The sequence below is a fragment of the Magallana gigas genome, chromosome 1 (genome assembly GCF_963853765.1).
Source record: "Magallana gigas chromosome 1, xbMagGiga1.1, whole genome shotgun sequence".
Taxonomy (NCBI): domain Eukaryota; kingdom Metazoa; phylum Mollusca; class Bivalvia; order Ostreida; family Ostreidae; genus Magallana; species Magallana gigas.
The window spans coordinates 30,909,621-30,927,143 of NC_088853.1; the positions used below are offsets into that span (position 1 = coordinate 30,909,621).

At 32.8% G+C, this 17,523-nt stretch overlaps 1 protein-coding gene and 2 long non-coding RNA genes across 3 annotated transcripts; 2 read left to right on the plus strand and 1 right to left on the minus strand.

The window, feature by feature from the left end:
- The first annotated feature begins 6,928 nt into the window (after window positions 1–6,928).
- LOC117687124 (uncharacterized) lies at window positions 6,929–10,451 on the plus strand. The gene is made up of 2 exons (XR_010707580.1): window positions 6,929–7,615; window positions 8,898–10,451. It is a non-coding gene; the product is annotated as an uncharacterized lncRNA (long non-coding RNA).
- A 1,985-nt stretch (window positions 10,452–12,436) lies between these two features.
- Window positions 12,437–14,928, minus strand: LOC109618836 (hypothetical protein). Its single transcript, XM_066065913.1, has 4 exons — window positions 13,989–14,928; window positions 13,616–13,875; window positions 13,320–13,447; window positions 12,437–13,022 (listed from the first exon to the last, which is right to left on the minus strand). Exons 1-4 carry the CDS (start codon window positions 14,926–14,928, stop codon window positions 12,437–12,439), a joined length of 1,914 nt encoding a protein of 637 aa, XP_065921985.1.
- On the plus strand, window positions 12,732–16,084 carry LOC117686413 (uncharacterized). Its single transcript, XR_010707590.1, has 3 exons — window positions 12,732–12,864; window positions 13,679–14,300; window positions 14,506–16,084. It is a non-coding gene; the product is annotated as an uncharacterized lncRNA (long non-coding RNA).
- The last annotated feature ends 1,439 nt before the right edge of the window (window positions 16,085–17,523 follow it).

The following is a 17,523-nucleotide window of genomic DNA, read 5'->3' on the forward strand; positions in this document are numbered from 1 at the left end:
GCCAGGAAAAGCTTCAACTTGTGTGAAAGCATCATCAGGTGGGATATATTTAAGTTTGTTCATCTCATGATCCCCATATGTAGGGTGGGGCTAAAATTCGGGAGTCAAATTTTTACATGAATTTTGTGACAGAAAATTGGAATTCTTTTTATCAAGGATATATTCTACTACATTTCCTTAATATTTCGTATCTATATCCGAAAAGCTGATTTTATTATGACTAGTGTTGCTCAGGTGAGCTATGTGGCCCATGGTCCTCTTGTTTTAAATGTAAATGGTTATTACTGATTTAATAGACTGACTGATGTATTACAAATCATGGATAACTCGTTTCCTCATACCTGTTATACAAAATGATGCCAAGTAAGTTGATAGTTTGATAAACTATTTATTATTTGTCGCATTACAAGTTAAAATGCATTGTCTTACCAAAAAAATCTAATTTATTGCATTCATTCTAAAATTAAAATTATTACTGCATCAGACGATGGCAAATTGAGGAAAAAAAAACCCAATATAACTGTTTTAGAGAACGGTGAATTCTCGGTTTGTGAAAAAAGTTAACCTCCCTTTTTTGTTACTTAACACAAGATTATTTTAGTAAATATTGGACGTAATACTGTCAGTTTATGGTAAACATAAATTTTATATAAATTGCTACATAATGTATAATTGTATTTGTATTGTTTACGGTTTGAAGTTTTTTTTTCACATGTAATTACAATGGTATAAATTCTTTTATTTTAAAGCTGCTTGGTCCGATTTTATATAAAAGTTTATGCACGCTTTTAAAGGATGGTAATGTTCAGTATATGCATAACATAACAATAGACATTGCAGTAGTTTTCCCTGTCAATTAAACCATATTTCAATGAGGAAAAATACGCAAAAAATTTGCCAACAAAACAAACGACATAAAAGGGTACCGCATTATTTCGCCTCACGTTAACTTTCACCCCTAACGACGAGACGGATATGGTTGTATTACGACTTTGTTGTCGCTTTTAAAAAAGGTCGAAGTATTCAGATAAATTACAAATAATACCTTTTGTTCGCTAGTATTTCTGAAGTTTGCTTTTTTTAAAAATTGATGCACAGCATGCAGGTTAAATAAATCCAATCATTTGGGGAACGAAACAACAAGGTTTCTTTTTATAAACATTCACGCGATGCATTTTGGTTTGTTTTTTCGTTTGCCTAAACAGAAATTATTTTGGTGTAAATAGGAGAAAGTCCTCAACATTCTAAGATGAAAGGTTGTGTGGGAACAATGTTGATACTGTAATAACCAAAAAATCGGACCAAGCAGCTTTAAAAAATCAAAGTAAAACAATTTGTTTTTACTCATATTAAGTTTCTGCTGTACCTTAAAAACCTGTTGACCTTCTTTTGTGTTTTGTAATAAAGACTAAAAATTAATGTTTTGATACAATTCACTCTGACTATGTACTCTTCACAAAGGTCTTTAGCATAATATCTAAATAACTGTTACAATACTGAAACACAAAATTTAAGTACCTTAAGACAAAGAATGTTTTTCAAGCATATTGCTCAGAAGTTTTAACCATTCAGCCAGTAAAATTACAAAAAATACTCATTCAAACATAAATGTGAACATTTGTTAATGTTGATCCATGACAGAGCTTTTTATCTGCATAGAATTAGTGATGATCATTTCCTCATAATGGTTACCTGCATAAAATGCGAATTAACATGACTTATCTGCCTGGGTTGGGAGTGTCAATTATTTTCCCCACACAACCCCGTAATATTATAAGCCCGCCTTGTATAATTTCAAATACAAAAATTAATTCATAAAAAAAAACTATGAAAGAAGATCCACATATTTGTCTTCCGCAATTACCTTTTCACAGTAAAAACAGGTTTAAATTTTAAACTTCTGCTCCTTTACTCAGACCGAAATTCTCAGGTGAGCGATGTGGCCCTTGGGCTTTTCGTTTTATATAATTAGCTTATTAAAAGCCTAGGAGACAGCTAATATACATAATAGTACAATGAATACAATATAGTGATACAAGGCGTGTAAATACAGAAAGAACATAGCAGATTGTTAATCTATATACGTTGTAAGGTGGCTCTATACACCACTTTTTGATGACGCAGAACGCAAAAAAGTAAATCTGGAAGCATGCATTTCCGGTAATAGCTGATTTAAGCTGAGGCGTAATGTATGGGGACCGCTCTTTTGAAAAATTTGTTCAATGAATAGATTTGATTTGATATTAGAAAATTCATTACTTACAAGTAATGTGGTATGTGACACCTTCACGTTGTGTGTTATTATTTATCGAAACAACCAATGAAATCAAGTATGATTTTTTAAATAGTTTCTTTCCCATCATCGATATGTTACACTGTTGCACAGTGGGTTAGTGAGTCCACTACAAACCTGTAGGTCATGAGTTCGATTCCCGGTGTGAACAAAAACTTTTTTTACATTTCCAAAATTTTCTGAAAGGTATTTTTGGTTGAATAAGAAAATTCTAAAACGGTGAGAATATTTCAATTATAATATACTTTAATGCACTTTAATATCGATATCTTAAGGGGATGGGAGGGTTGCTTTGCATTTCTCTCAGGTTGGGATACATAAATCCTATTAGCCTAGTCAATTGTCCCCTTTGTTTATGTGACTAAGTTTTGCATTAAAGCGAATATATTCACTTATACAGGCCTATAATGAATATGTATGTATTTATCATTCCAACATTATATTTATGAAATTTTCTTCAACTCAGAAATGAAAAGTCTTCATGGTGTTTGGGCCTTGGGATTTAGGAACGATAACCCTTACCCGAGGAACTTTCATACCAAATAAAAAATAAAATATTTATGTTTATTTGCAATGATTTTCATTCAGTTTTTAATGTCATATTTATTAAGGTCTTCCGCTGGGAACGGAAGACCTTACTATTATTCTGAAAAATATCCAGATTTCTTCTCTTTTGTTTTCCTCTAGACGCCAACTTTGATCCTTAATATCTCGCTCGTTTGTTCACCGATTGTCTTGAAATTTTCAGGTCTGATAACAAGCCGTGCGATGTTGTCGTGGCATATTTTAATTGATGAAAATTCCCATCCAACTTTGATTTATTCCCCTTTAAGTAAAATTGAACGACTTCTTTTGTCCAGAAGGTTTAGCTTTAACGATGACTGGCAGAGTCTCAAAGGTGGGCTGGTTTGGAAGCTGATTCATTGAATTTGTGTGAAGCATATCTCATTAATTATTCAAATGCAAATAAAAGGAGTGGTATAGATGTTGAAACAGAGGTTAGAAAAAAATGCAAAAAATTCGCGCATTTTCCGTTTTAGTTTTCTACCTGATAATAATTTGTTATAAGATATATTTTGAGAGTTCTTGGTCTTACCGAAACCTTTCATTCGGTATAAAGAAAAAGGGGCTGGCCCCTATAAGGCTGTTCTCTTCCACTTCTATATATCTTTTTTTCGGTCGTATTCCCTTGCACTGTGGATTTTAAGATTGTTCAAATCGTTTTTGGATTCAAAATCAAAATGTCTCATGTAGGTTTTCAATTGTTTGTATATTCAATATGCATTTTTTAATGTCTATTCTATTATAAATGTGTTTAATGATAAAAAAAAATTCGAGCGTCAACCACATTGGTTTAAAATTATGTGAATGGATTGTATCAAATATTATGTATGCAGACTATGCTTCTTTTGTTAATGCATCTAGACTAGGGTACTAATAATGGGTCTGAAAACTGATTATACATGAAATACATATATGATAAATTATAAAATATATTTTATTGAAACAGTTATTCTTTGCTTAGGCTTAAAGTATGTACATTGCGAGTATTATTAGATATTTACATTTCTTGATTGCATACGGTCGATACATGTAGGTTATGTTTTCAGCAGCTTAAAACACGAGGGTAAGTATTAGGAAAGAGATTAAAAGAACTCGCTAGAGACATCGTACATACAAGTGGAATGCATTGTCTTAAAATTTCTTTGACAATTACGGCTTTGGATTTCATGATTTTTCTTTTTATTGCTTTCAGCCAATAATAACTAGAGGTACTGTGAGCAAGCTCACTATTGATACCCCCCACTAAGGAAAAATCATTGGGGCAGGCCATTTTCAGAGAGACGGGGATGAAAATCTAAAAAAAATAATTTTATGCGGCCTGAGACAAGCAAGCTTTGTGTCAAATTTTAGCTTCTAATTTTTTTTTATTAATACAAGACATGACACAGCAAGGAATTAAGCTATTTTTAAACAATGAACTTCCTCAATTGACCTTGGGTCAAGGTCATGACACAGCCTCAGGTTAAAAGCAATTTTTATGTGAATTAAAAACTTCCAATCATTTTCCATGAGAAAGATATTGACCGGATATGAATTTTGCACTTTTCTGCCAATGACCTTGACCTTGCTCGAATGACTTGGGTCAACGTCATGACACACCCTCAGGTCTTAAGCAATCTTTATGTTAAGTAAGAACTTCCAATGTTTCTTCATAAGAAAGATATGGACCGGACACGAATTTTGCACAGACAGACGGACGGACGGACAAGGTGATTCCTATATACCGCCCCAAACTTCATTTGCGGGGGGTTTAAAAAGAACATCAAACCAGTACAACAAAATCCTAAAGAATATTGAATATTTCACCAGCAAATAAATGTATCTCGGAAATGAATGATACAAGATATGTCCGTACCATTAATTTAAAGGCCAACGATACAAATGTTCTATATTTTTTTACAGTGTATTTTTGTGCTATAATACTAATTAAAGTAGATCAATAAGTACTTTTTTTTAATTATTTTATTAGTGATTTTATTGTTTGTTGTCATAAATGTTATGTATTGATTCATAGTATTGAACATTTCCTTAATCCTCAATCTTGGCAAAGTTGAAATAAAATGTTTCTCATCATATACGATTTTGATGACATAAAACATGTTTTGGTTATCCTTGAATTCAAACCGAAATGCAATGTAAGTATACCCATTGCATCCAATTTTTTACGATGAAACATATATCTAAGTAAATTTGTCGATATTTTTTTGTCATTTGGTTATATAATATATATGAAATATTTTAAGGAAGTACTTAAGTTACCGGAAACACTTCCTGCTATAATTTAAGCAATTATCGACAAGATTGCACAATCACTAAAAAATGAGAGGAATGAGCATGTAATTAAAAATTATTATGAAATATTCCGTTTTCCATCACGGAGAAATAAGACTTTTACTAGTGTTGCAAATATATACAAGTATCTAGTAACTCTCAAAACTAATAAAGAAAATTGTATGGTTTTTGATCAGTATTTTGTTACTTTTTCTCGTTAGTGTTTTGGTTTTTTTTTTAGGTCACCTGAGTCACTCAGGTGACCTATTGCTATTGGTCGTTGTGCATTAACAACTTTAAATTTTTAGCATCTTGAAAACTACAAGGCCAATTGTTACCAGTTTTGGTGTGAAGGAAGGAGAATTTAAATTATAAAATTATGGCTCTAGCACCATTTGGGCGCCACGGGCGGGGTCAATTATGCAAAAAGACAAAATTTGCAAAAATCTTCTTTTCCGTTCCCACTCATGTGAGGAAATACTGAAAACGTAGTTGTGATGTCCATCAAAATGTTCTTCTTTCCTCTCATACATCTGGGGGTAAAAAACTGAATGCATGTTCATGATGTCCACAGACCCCTCTACCTAAGTTTTGAAATTCATGGCCACTGGGTCAGGGGTTCAGGCTGTGGGGGAGGGGGCATTATGACAATATAGTGTTAATGCATATGATGTTAAAAAAACATTCTTCTTTACTCTCACATCTGTAAGAAAAACTGACATCATAATTATGTTAACAATGAAATCCTTTACTAAAATTGTAAAGAACTCGACCCACAAACCATGAAAAATGGCCTAGTTTTAAATATTGCAAATTTTACCATTATATACTCTCTAGAATATGTGCTTCCTGGAAATGGTTTTCTTTTTTTAATATCTCTCATAGTTTTCTTGTATAACGTCGTTAAATATGGTGTTATAAATTGTCAAGTCGGCTTATTTGCTAAAAAATGATCACGATGCGCAGTGCTGTGTACATGCATATGCATTATTCAGCAAATGATTGAAAAATATGTGTGCAGGAAAATCAAAATAAATAACTGTGTAAATAATTTTGTTTATTGCAATATGCTGCGGTAAAATTACAAATAACAATATGGTTAACATGTAATATCGAGGGTCTTTACAGGGTACATAACCATGGCTGAATAATGCACTAAAAAGCATTTATGATCTCAATTATAACAATAAAAAAATGTTTATTCAGAATGTATGATTAGAAAGCATGAATTGTTTTATCAGTTTTTAAACTCAATTAAATTATTCTAATTATCCTTCTGGATGCTCTTTATTGATACACATGGACCATCTGTGCACAGCAACGAACTGAATCGACACCGCTTCCTGTAAAAACATTGTCGACTCGAATTTACTCGGGTTTTTTTTTTACAACAACATTTGCAGCGATCATCAGTATTCTAGCTACAATTAGAATTAGAAAAGTGTAAGTATTTTAACATTAATATTTCTTATGAAGCTTATAACTAGTAGGCTATTTTTTATGAGCTTAATGCGTGATCAAGTCAGTCGGTGTCGATAAATAAAACAAAACATATGCTGAGTTCATAATCATTATATTATCCATAACCCAGATATAAAAATAACAACAATGGTGTGTATTCAATTGATGTAAATAATATTTGCCAGGAAAGATGAATAAATTAAATCCCAGTAGACCATGGTTGATTAGATTATGAAAATTAATTACAGGAGTAACAGGATATGTATTAACATGCATTTTCCTGACATTACAGTTATTACAATTATATATATATATACAGAGAATTTGATCGAGTAATAAAACATTAAGTACAGGTTCACGTAAGAATCAGGCAATATCGAAATTTTGTGATAAGTGATAAGACGCAAAATAAAACGAAATTTTACCCAGCAAGAAACTGGGATGTTTAGAATGTATATGCCAAATTATTCTGAAATATTCCGTTTCGTTTTTGAATACGGGCCCGATATATTGACAAGGCGCTCAATTTTGACGCCGTGCAAGTCTTAGTAAAATAGCATATATTTTTATCAAATTACTAAAAACAGCAAACCTTACGAGAGAATTTGATTATAAATAGTTACGAAAGTCACTCAGCACAATGATTTCCAATTTTAAAAAGTATTGAAAAGTTTGAGTTTCGAGTTTAAATTGCCGTTAAAATTAGCAAATTCGAGTGAAATCTGGTTGTCTTTCTTGGTTGATTCACAATATCGTCGCTAGATGGCGCCTCGTTGCTACGTACGCTAGTGCGCGAAAATGGAAGTTCGAGAAGACTACACGGTTTCGGGACACTACGCAAACAGTTTCACAAGTCTGTATAAAGCCGATCCAGAATAAACAACTCCAGTGACCCTTTGTAATTGTTGCAGAGACATAACAAGACATCTGCAAGGTTTAAAACTTAGTGATGGCCGACAAACAACCTGCCAACCCAGCCGCGGACAGCGAAGGAAGTGATACCCCAAAGAATCACATTATATACAGGTATATTATTGCTATACATGTTGAATGAAATAAGCTTTTTCAAACAGTGATATAAGTTAACTAACAACTGCAGTGAAGTTCTTGTTTTATTGGCATATTTCACTACATGTATCGGTGATCATACTGGTTTTCCCCGAATCTATTTTTAGAACATCAAAGCGATTGATTTTGGCAATTATCCGGACACTCAAATATAACTGTATACTTTACGAATGTATGCTTTCATCTGTTCATTTACAAGTCTAATTATAAAAGGTGCGTTGTTATAACTTATATTCATATCTTGATTTGAATAAATGTACTGCAGTAGCCTTACACTGCCCTTTGTTTTCAGATACATTGAAAAATGATGTATCCCTACATTTATATTAGAAACTAATATATGTTCATGCCTCAATCAACAATTGAAACAAAACACCAGTCAATCTTGAATGAAAAGTTCCACATTGTAGTTTTTTTTCACAGCTGTTTTCATTGTGGGGTAAAAATAAGGTGGGTTTTTTTCCCTCACTAAACTTGGGGGTATGAACACCTGTCGGTATTGATGTGGATAAAAGTACATGTATATTATAATCAAAACACTTTCACTCTTTTAGAAATTTCTTTTTAACAATATTTGACCGATAATATAATTTCATAAAATAAGGTCATTTCCACCCCCTTAATATATACTGGTAATTCGCTGTGTTCCAGTAGAGATCCCCATCCCTAAATGTACGGGTACATGTAAATTCTTTGATACAGCTCATGATTAGATGGGCGATTACTTTGGTATGCAAATGCCCGGGGGTTATCTCTTATCCCATATTTTTATAATTCATTGGTCAATTCACACGTACCCCACCCTTAACAATTATATTTGTTGCTGGTATTTGAAGATCTATTTAATTTATGTAATGGTTTGGCAAGTATCCCCTGTTGTTTTTCCCTATTCCAAACCATTCAGTGTATCATAAATGGTCATGGGTTTAGATCCTATTGCAGAAGTTCAAATCTTCTTTGATTAATATTCATCTAAGATTACATTGATTTAATTGTGTCTAATAGGGTTCCACAATTGGCCCTACCTTCAATTTTATTAACATAGACCAATCCACCCATAGACCAATCCACCCAACCATCAACTTTCCCTATCTACTGATTCTTTCTTTTCAGACTGGAATAGGAATCAATGTTTTATCTAGGCTTTATTGACATGACTGGTGTATTAATATTTATATGTTGTTTTACATTACATATGACAAGTAACAATATTTCTAGTTTTTAAATCTTTCTATTTCAGGACTCAGAACTTTGACAATCACAGACCCTGTCATAACATCAAACTGGACTGATGAGGCAGAATATATCTTACAGAATGTTTCAACAAGCGAAAAGTCGAAGAATGTGTTGACCCAGCTAGTGCTTAATCTGATTGCACCAGGGCAATCAGAGAAATTAAAACAATTGATTATGTTAGGACCTTAAACAACTCCAACAGATAAAGAGCTTACAAACTACATGTATATGAGGAGATAACTAACATTGAACTTCACACTCAAATTTTTTCAATGTCAAAAAACTATGTTAATATATATAACAGTAATAAGATGTACATGTATAACTAATTTATGTAGAAGATAAGTGCATATATGTATGTCCCTTTCTCACTGATTGTCCATTATACATGTATAGAAAGAATAAAGAAATTTTATATCTCATTACTTCAAGAAAAATTATGTGTAATTAGCATTAAGAAAGACACATTTAGCTGCATGGTTAATAACCAAGGAAGACAGAACAATAACTAATGATTAAGTTAATTGAATTTCTAATATAAAAAAAGAATCTCAGAATGCTATGATATTTATATAATAACAAGTGAAATACTTTGTACTTATCATGATATATCATGATTTCATCTTTAATTACTAATATGTGTATTTATGTAATTACCATGATGGTAGCTACATTATTTGGACTACATACAGTGTTTTCCCCAGAAAATGTTTGATGCATGGGGGGAAATTTGTCAGAGTAGGTGCATGGTGCAGTGTTAAAGGGCCCACACCGGGGCAAAAACACTTCGGGTAAAAATAATATAACCATCTGATGAAATGTACTGCATGATATGCACTATAATTAATGCATTTTCATGAAATTCATATTTTGTATTTATGTAATTACCATGATGGTAGCTACATTTTTGGACTACATATACATGTATATAGGAATATTCTAATAGCATAAATTTGTATACACAGCATTTACCCAATTGCTGCACATTCATATAAATGTATGCACTATTTTTATCCCCCCTTCGAAGAAGGTATGGCATATCACTTTGCTGCTGTGCGTCTCTCTCTCTGTCTGTCTGTTGGTCAGACGGCCAGTCCACCAACAGTTATCATTCATTTTCTTCGCAGGGGTTCCACATTTTGAAATGAAATTTGGTATACAGATTTATCTGAATAAGATCTAGGCAAAGTTATTTTTTGGGTATGATTGAGCAATTTTTGACCTTGGAATTAAAAAAAATTCCAATTATTTGCATTTTCTTCTCAGATGTTTCCAAAGGAGTGGGCATAGTTGTTTCACAAACATGTCTTGTTTGTGTGCAATCGTTCACTTAGGATTTTCTTTTTAAAAAATTGTAAACTTTTAGCCTTTCCAGGGTCCAAATTGAGGGAAAAAAATCAATATGTAATCTATTGGTTGATGTTTGATATAGCCATCTATAGTATGTGTGATACATTTTGACATGTATGGTGTCATGTATATCGAGTTATTCATGTGCAACTTGTTTATTATATGTATGACTGGAAGTCAGTTTAATAAAGTACTTGTTATGGTGTCACACATGTTTTCTACATATGGTTGTTTTTATTAAGTATACTACCTTGTAGTATATTTGAATAAATATCTAAAAATGTATATCTATATCTATATATATAAAGGGAGTGAAAAATGCTTATATGTTTTGTTAAATTCTGGAATATAAAGCATGCCCTTAATGATTAAACTGTATCCAATGCACATTATATAAACTAATACAGGGTTACAATAATTACGCTTACAATAAATTGATGCTTACTGAGGACCCCCCCCCCCCCCCCCATATAGTCTACAAACATATTCTAAATTTATATATCAGATATGAGCCTGTTTTACTGTACATTGTAATAGTATAAAATATATTTATTTTTGATTGGAAAGGCTGGGCTAAGGGTCCACATAAAAAGATAAATTCATTTTAATTGCTTAATATGGTGTACATGGTATTTAACAAATCTGCAGACATCTTTGTTAAAAAAAAGAATTGTGTTATTTCTTTTAAAGTCAACATCCCCAACAACCTCATTTAAAATTACGTAAAAATAATATGAATTCCTAAAAAAAGTACATGTAGGTTCAGGTGTTATTGACCACCGAGACAAACAGTATTGTATATAAGTTTTTTAATGGTTGTACATATTACTCACTATAACCATGATATACAGCAGGTCGGACAGTTTATAATGTTCCTTTTCCCTGTTAGTTATCGTAAGACTTGCTAACTTTGGCTACTTCCATTATTTTTTGACAGACATACTTATATATTGTTTTAAGACTTGTGATACATCATTAAATATTGTTGAAAACTAAACTTTTGATAACTTTATGAACGTATCTTTTAGAAGTCTGAGAAAATTCGGTATAAATTTGAAACAAAATATTTGGTATTCCGATCCCGATCAATAATGATGTACGATCACATTTTCACAGGTAATGGGTTAAAACAATAACATTTACACATCAATGAAATTAAAGTATAATCCTTGTTTTAAAATGAAACTATGAATATGCAATATAATTATAATATTACTCTTAGATACATGTAAAAATGATAAAGATTTTTAAAATTTTGTTAGGAATCCCACATGATTGCTTAGATTATGTAAACCGTCTGTTAATTTTTCAAAACTTTTTATTATGTAAAAAAATATTTCAGAATATCCTTTATTCATTTATTTATAATACACAGTCATATATGTTTGCTGTTTTTTTTAAAAAGAGACATAAAAGTGATCGTTTTTCTCTAATTTTAAAGACTGTATGGCTCATTATTGTCGTGGTTGCCATGGGAACCAATGGGATACTACATCTTTAACATTAGAAAAAAGAAGAGGGCATTGTCTTCTCTTCATACCAACATTTTTGAATAAATGAATTGACACTGAATTTCTGAAAATCCTGTCAGATCCTCATACCATAGTGTTTCATTGTGTTTAAAAACTGTGACAGAGTGGATCTATTTTTAGTAACACAGCTTCACAATTATGCACGATTCACTAAAAATTTTATCATTTTTTGAGAACACTTATATATACTGTTCTCAAAGTAAATTATCATCTCAATATGAAACATATGACTTATCACTGTTTGCCTGATTCTTACGTGAACCTGTACTTAAATTGCTGCAGAAATAATACATTGAATCATTTACATATCAATTGTTTATGCACAATACAATTAATAACTCTCTCTCTCTCATCAATAAAATACATGTATATGCTCTCTCTCTCTCTCTCTATCCACACTCTCTCTTATCAATAAGATACATGCTCATTCTCTCTTCCTGTTTTTCTCTCTCGCTCTCTACACACTCTCTCAAATCAATAAGATATATCTGCTCATTCTCTCTCTCTCTCGCTCTCTCTCTCTCTCTCTCTCTCTCTCTCATCAGTACAGATTAAAGAATTAAACAAAACATTAGTTTCTCAAAGTCAACATACAATGAAAAAATTAAACAGAACTGTACAAGTAAATGTACAACTTAAACTGGACATACTTGTCACACATCTACTCATCTGGTCCACTTTCATCACTTTCGCTGGAGCTGTCAGAGTCATCCACCAGTGTGGCATCATCAACAAACTCTCCCCAGTCTCGCACTCCCAGTTTCTCATTTCTTTGATGGCGAGCATGTCCCAGATACCAAATGATGGCAGCAACATGGGAACACATACCCACAACACGAGCACCAGCCCTGCACTTGCAGTACCAAGCCTTGACTTCACCCTCATCATACTGTATCCACAATAGGTAGGATCTTGATGACACGTGACGACTCTGCAGTTTTACACGAAGAAGGCCTGGCTCCTCTCTGTGGACTTGGATGCTGCAGTCTCCCTCTATATGTTCTTGGGCGTAGGATGGTGATAGACGCAGTTGGTATACACCGCATGTGATGGCTCTAAGTTGTTCCTCATCCATGTTTGGAAAGTCCAGTAAGTCATCAAACTCCTTCCAGCATACTGATCGTCTGTCTAGATGGTTTTCTTCTACATGGTGCTGAAGGGTATTTGCTTGCTTGGAGAGAAAAACCATTTTTGCACCAAGGGCCTGGTCTTCTTCAGTGTCTCCACTAGCAAGGGGTTTTAGGTATCTGAATTAAAGTAAAATGGAAGTGAGTAATGAGTAGATATATCATGTGTGTATTTTATAACTAAACTGTATTTAAAAAAATACAAGACTTCAAAGTTATAAGAAGAAAAATCCCTTATCTATTTGATATAATTGTATTACATAATAGAAATACATGTAGAATTGATACTCAATTTTTAAAAATATTTATTAAAAATTTAAAATCTAGCAAGTTTGAGTTTTGATTTCATAAATAAAAGACCCTGTAGATTTTTATATATTTTTCTTTATATATTTATATTATTTGGTAATAACTTGCCTATTGCAAATGGCACATACAATCCTGACAAAGTCACCAATGTAGGGAATTTGACTGGAAGGTAGGATGTGTCTTAGGTAACGCCATTGCTTGATCCTAGCGTTAGCAGACTCAACAACCCAACGTATCTGTGAAACATAATATGGAACATATAGTCATAATTATTAATAGGTTTTTCTTTTATTACTTAAACATGAATGGTACTATTTAGATTAGTAGGTTATTTACATGCATTAATTTATTTTACAAATATATCTTATATTGAAAGATATATTGATACTAATTATATTCCATACCTTTGTCACTAATCGACTGGTGTTTGCATTTTCTGTCGACATCTGCTTATCTCCTTTGTTCAGGAATGAAGGCATTTTGGCATTAATCCCCATCTGCTCCAGACAGTCCAAGGAATCCCTAAATCCACGATCAACCACAAATACGTCCTCCTCCTGTACCCAGCTCCGAATGTCCTCAAGGTTGCTGTGCATTATGTGGTTAAGGATTGTAGCATCATTGTTTCTAGCAATATAAGGACCCAGTACTGACACAAAGTAACCTATTGTGGATACAATAATCATTGGCTTCACCAGTGGCCGTCCTTTCTGAAGACTGAATGACTGTCGTTGAAACTTGAAATTGCCACTTTTGTGTATATATATATATAAGTACCATCAAGGACAAGTATTGCTGGCTGGGAAACTGTATCACCAAGAATCATCTGGGCCAAAGGTCTTGTGTGCTCCTGAATTATCTGTTCCCTGGTAACATGTCCAAATCCCAGATTTTCGGCTACAAATCCACCATTCATCAGTGCTGTCCGTATTGATTTCACACCTCTATGTACACTGGATTTGGATATGTTGAATAGAGTGGACAGAATTCGATTTGACTCCCCTCCTCTTAATTTCATTAGAAATATGGCTAAGGTTGTCCGCACTGTCCTTACTGGAGTGACCTTCACTTTCCCCTCAACATACTTCAGTAAGTCCTCAAAGGCTGATTTTGGAATTCCAAGCAGACTTTGGTAATCTGTTGAAGCAAGATTCCCGCTGCTATCAAAGTTTAATCTCGTCCTCTCCTTCTTTAAAACCTCATTCCGCAAAAACTTAACTAGTTCTGTGATTCCTGTCTTATAAAACAAAGTAGAATCAGATAAAGGATTGAGATCGTCTATGTTCTGTTGTAGGTGGTTTGGACAGCAGCGAGCTCCAGCAGGGATGATGACCTCTTTAGTGATGAAGATGTGATGTCTTACACCTACTGGAACTACAACCAGCTTTGGACCCTGGCGCTTGCACATGCAGCATGAAGCATGTCCTCTAGATGTGCTGGCAAATGGGAGAGGAATGGATGGAGGACTGAATGGAGGAGCTTCAGTAGATTGTGCTGGAACCTGCTGTACCAGGCCGGGGATACTGGTTTTCTTTTTGATGTGATGCTGGCACATACATCTGCATTTGTTACAGAGGAAGTCACTGTTTGATGGAGTCCTTCCTGTTAATTTGGCAATAAAAGCTCTATTTCTAGACGATATTGTGTGCCTATCCTTCTGTCTTACTCTTTTAGGACAGTTGAAACAGCCATAGTGTTTCTGACCAGAACCTGGCATTTCTGAAATATTTATTTTAATAAAATACAATGTTAAGGGAAAATATAAAAACACACAGTTATGTATTATATTCTGTCTAAAGTCTCTGCTTTCACCACTTTTTTTCTTAATATTTTGATTATCAATCAATCATAATACCTTTTTTAACCAAATTACCAATCGGTCAATTTACTGAAATGAAAAAGTCTTAAACACCCTTCTTCTGTTTAGAGTTTTAATAAACAACCAAAATAAGAAAGTCTACTGGGATTTTGCATAATTGCAAACAAAATGAAGAGTACCCAGATGAGTAAGTTGAAAAAGTGTGCAAGGTGTCCCAAATACTTTGGAATGGAGAAAGATTTAAACATTTTCCATTATTAATTTGTTTTCTTTCATGTTAATTTTTTCAGGTAAAAATAGTGAAGAATCAAATTGTAAATGACAAAATGACAAAATTATAATTTTCCCCTTGTTTCAATTTGTCAGGTATTTGTACTGGTATTATCTTAAAAATTCATAAAAAATGGCTGGAAACTGTAACATGAGACATACTATAAAATGTATACAAGAATATGCTGCAAATCATTTATTAATTTGCAAATTTTATGTAGCTTAACAATAACAAAAAAAATTGAGGGGGGGGGGGGGGGTCACAATATGCTGATATTTTGATATGCTGTGCATTTTCTTTTTTTAATTGATAAACATTTCCTGTTGTCAAGTTCATTTCCACAATATTGAATAAAGGTAATTGTACAGTGTAGTATAAAGAAATTCATTTTCATTGGGTTTTTTTAATATAGTTAATATTTTGGATCCGCACCTGTAACGATAGGCCAATTCGAGTTATTGCCCTTTATTAAAAAAAATAAATAAACAACAAACGAATATATCACATAGAAAATAAGCTATGATTAAAATTAATCAACAACATTTATCTCTATGTGTTCTTTATCTGAAGTAGTCATTTGAGTTTTTTTCTCGTCCTTTTGTATGAGTTTTATTGTCATTTACATGAACAAAAAGCGAAAGAAACTTTTTTTCTTTTTAATATGAAAAGTTCATATATTCTTTTTAACCTTTGTTGGATGTATATAGAATGTATGCTTAGTAATATTGTACTGACGAATTGACAATGGATAAGGAAATAAAGAGCATATTCTACTGTGATAAATCAGAGCGCGTTGGTGTATATCTGTATGAGAGTAGAAGGACGTTTTATAATGAACTTGTACGAAGCACAGAAAATAAACTGTCTGTTATAAAATTATACATGCCTACTATACATGTATACACTCTAGGACTGATATAAACGAAAATGTAAATAAGCCAGGAAGAAAACCGTCATGAATCCCTGGATGCTCAAAATGTGAACAGGGTGACGTGACTTTTCTCTTCTCAAGTTTGTTTAATATATGATATATTTATTTAAAGATTACAGAATTTAATAAAGATTTCAGTAATAGAACACATGATCGATAGAATAATGAAAAAACACTCACCTTCAACTATTATAAATCCAGTAAAAAGGTATGCCCTCTTTCGTGTATTCGTTACACAACGTTATTCTTTTGATCTTGACAGCTTCCAGACGACAACTTTGATGTTGCCGCGAATGTTGTATTTATTTTTTCCAGATATGAGCGCATTGTTTACGGCTTAATATTTTGAATGTAATTTATTCGATTGATGCTATATCTTTATTTTCTGTAATAAAATTGAGCCGTAATGAATGCGCTCTTGGTGAATTTTACGACTGAATTGAGTGAAACTTCAAGATTTTCCCGGAAAATGGTGAACTAGGTGGGGTTTGGGCATTTAGTGTTCATTTGCAAACATCCGGTGAAAGGAAACTAGTGCATATTTTGATTTGGACTCTGATATAGATGGAAAATTTTCCTTCAGAAATGTTCTAAATCTCTGTGTAATTTTTTCAAATTTACTAGGCCAAATGAGGCATATTGTGGACCGAGTTCTTTGATGTCCCATGTATTATGGGTTTTGACTTAAGGTCCCCCTAGGTAGTGGTTCTGACTCTAGGGCAGGGCCAAAATAGTTTTAGTGTTAATGCAATTAATGTTTAAAAAAATCATCTTCTCTTATACTTTTGCTAATACTGAATTAAAAAAGTGACTGCATGCAAAGAATGAAATTAATGCCATCTATTAAAATTTAAAATCTCATATGTCTCTCAATGTAGGGATTTGAATAAAAGGCAGGGCCGAAACACTCCTATAGTGTATAGGGTAAGGATTCCTAAATCAGGGTGTGGCCAAAATGTTCATCTAGTGTTAATGTATACATAATGTTTAATAAAGGTCTACTGAGCAAATACAAACTGACTGCATATTTAGAAAAAAACCATTAAGTTGTCCTCTTTAATAATTTTTCCTGTCACCTACATGTTAGCAAGGGTTATGGCTGGGAGGGGGTTTATATTTGTCTTATTTATTTTGCTCAGGAATTTCAATGAAAGAAATGGGTTAATTCAGAAATTTAGAAAAGAGGGAATTAATCTGTCTATCAAAGTAAAGATATTGTGAAATTTAATAAAGTTATATTCCCTTGCTTCTTCATAATGGAATTAGCTTCCATTGCTTCCTCATAATGGAA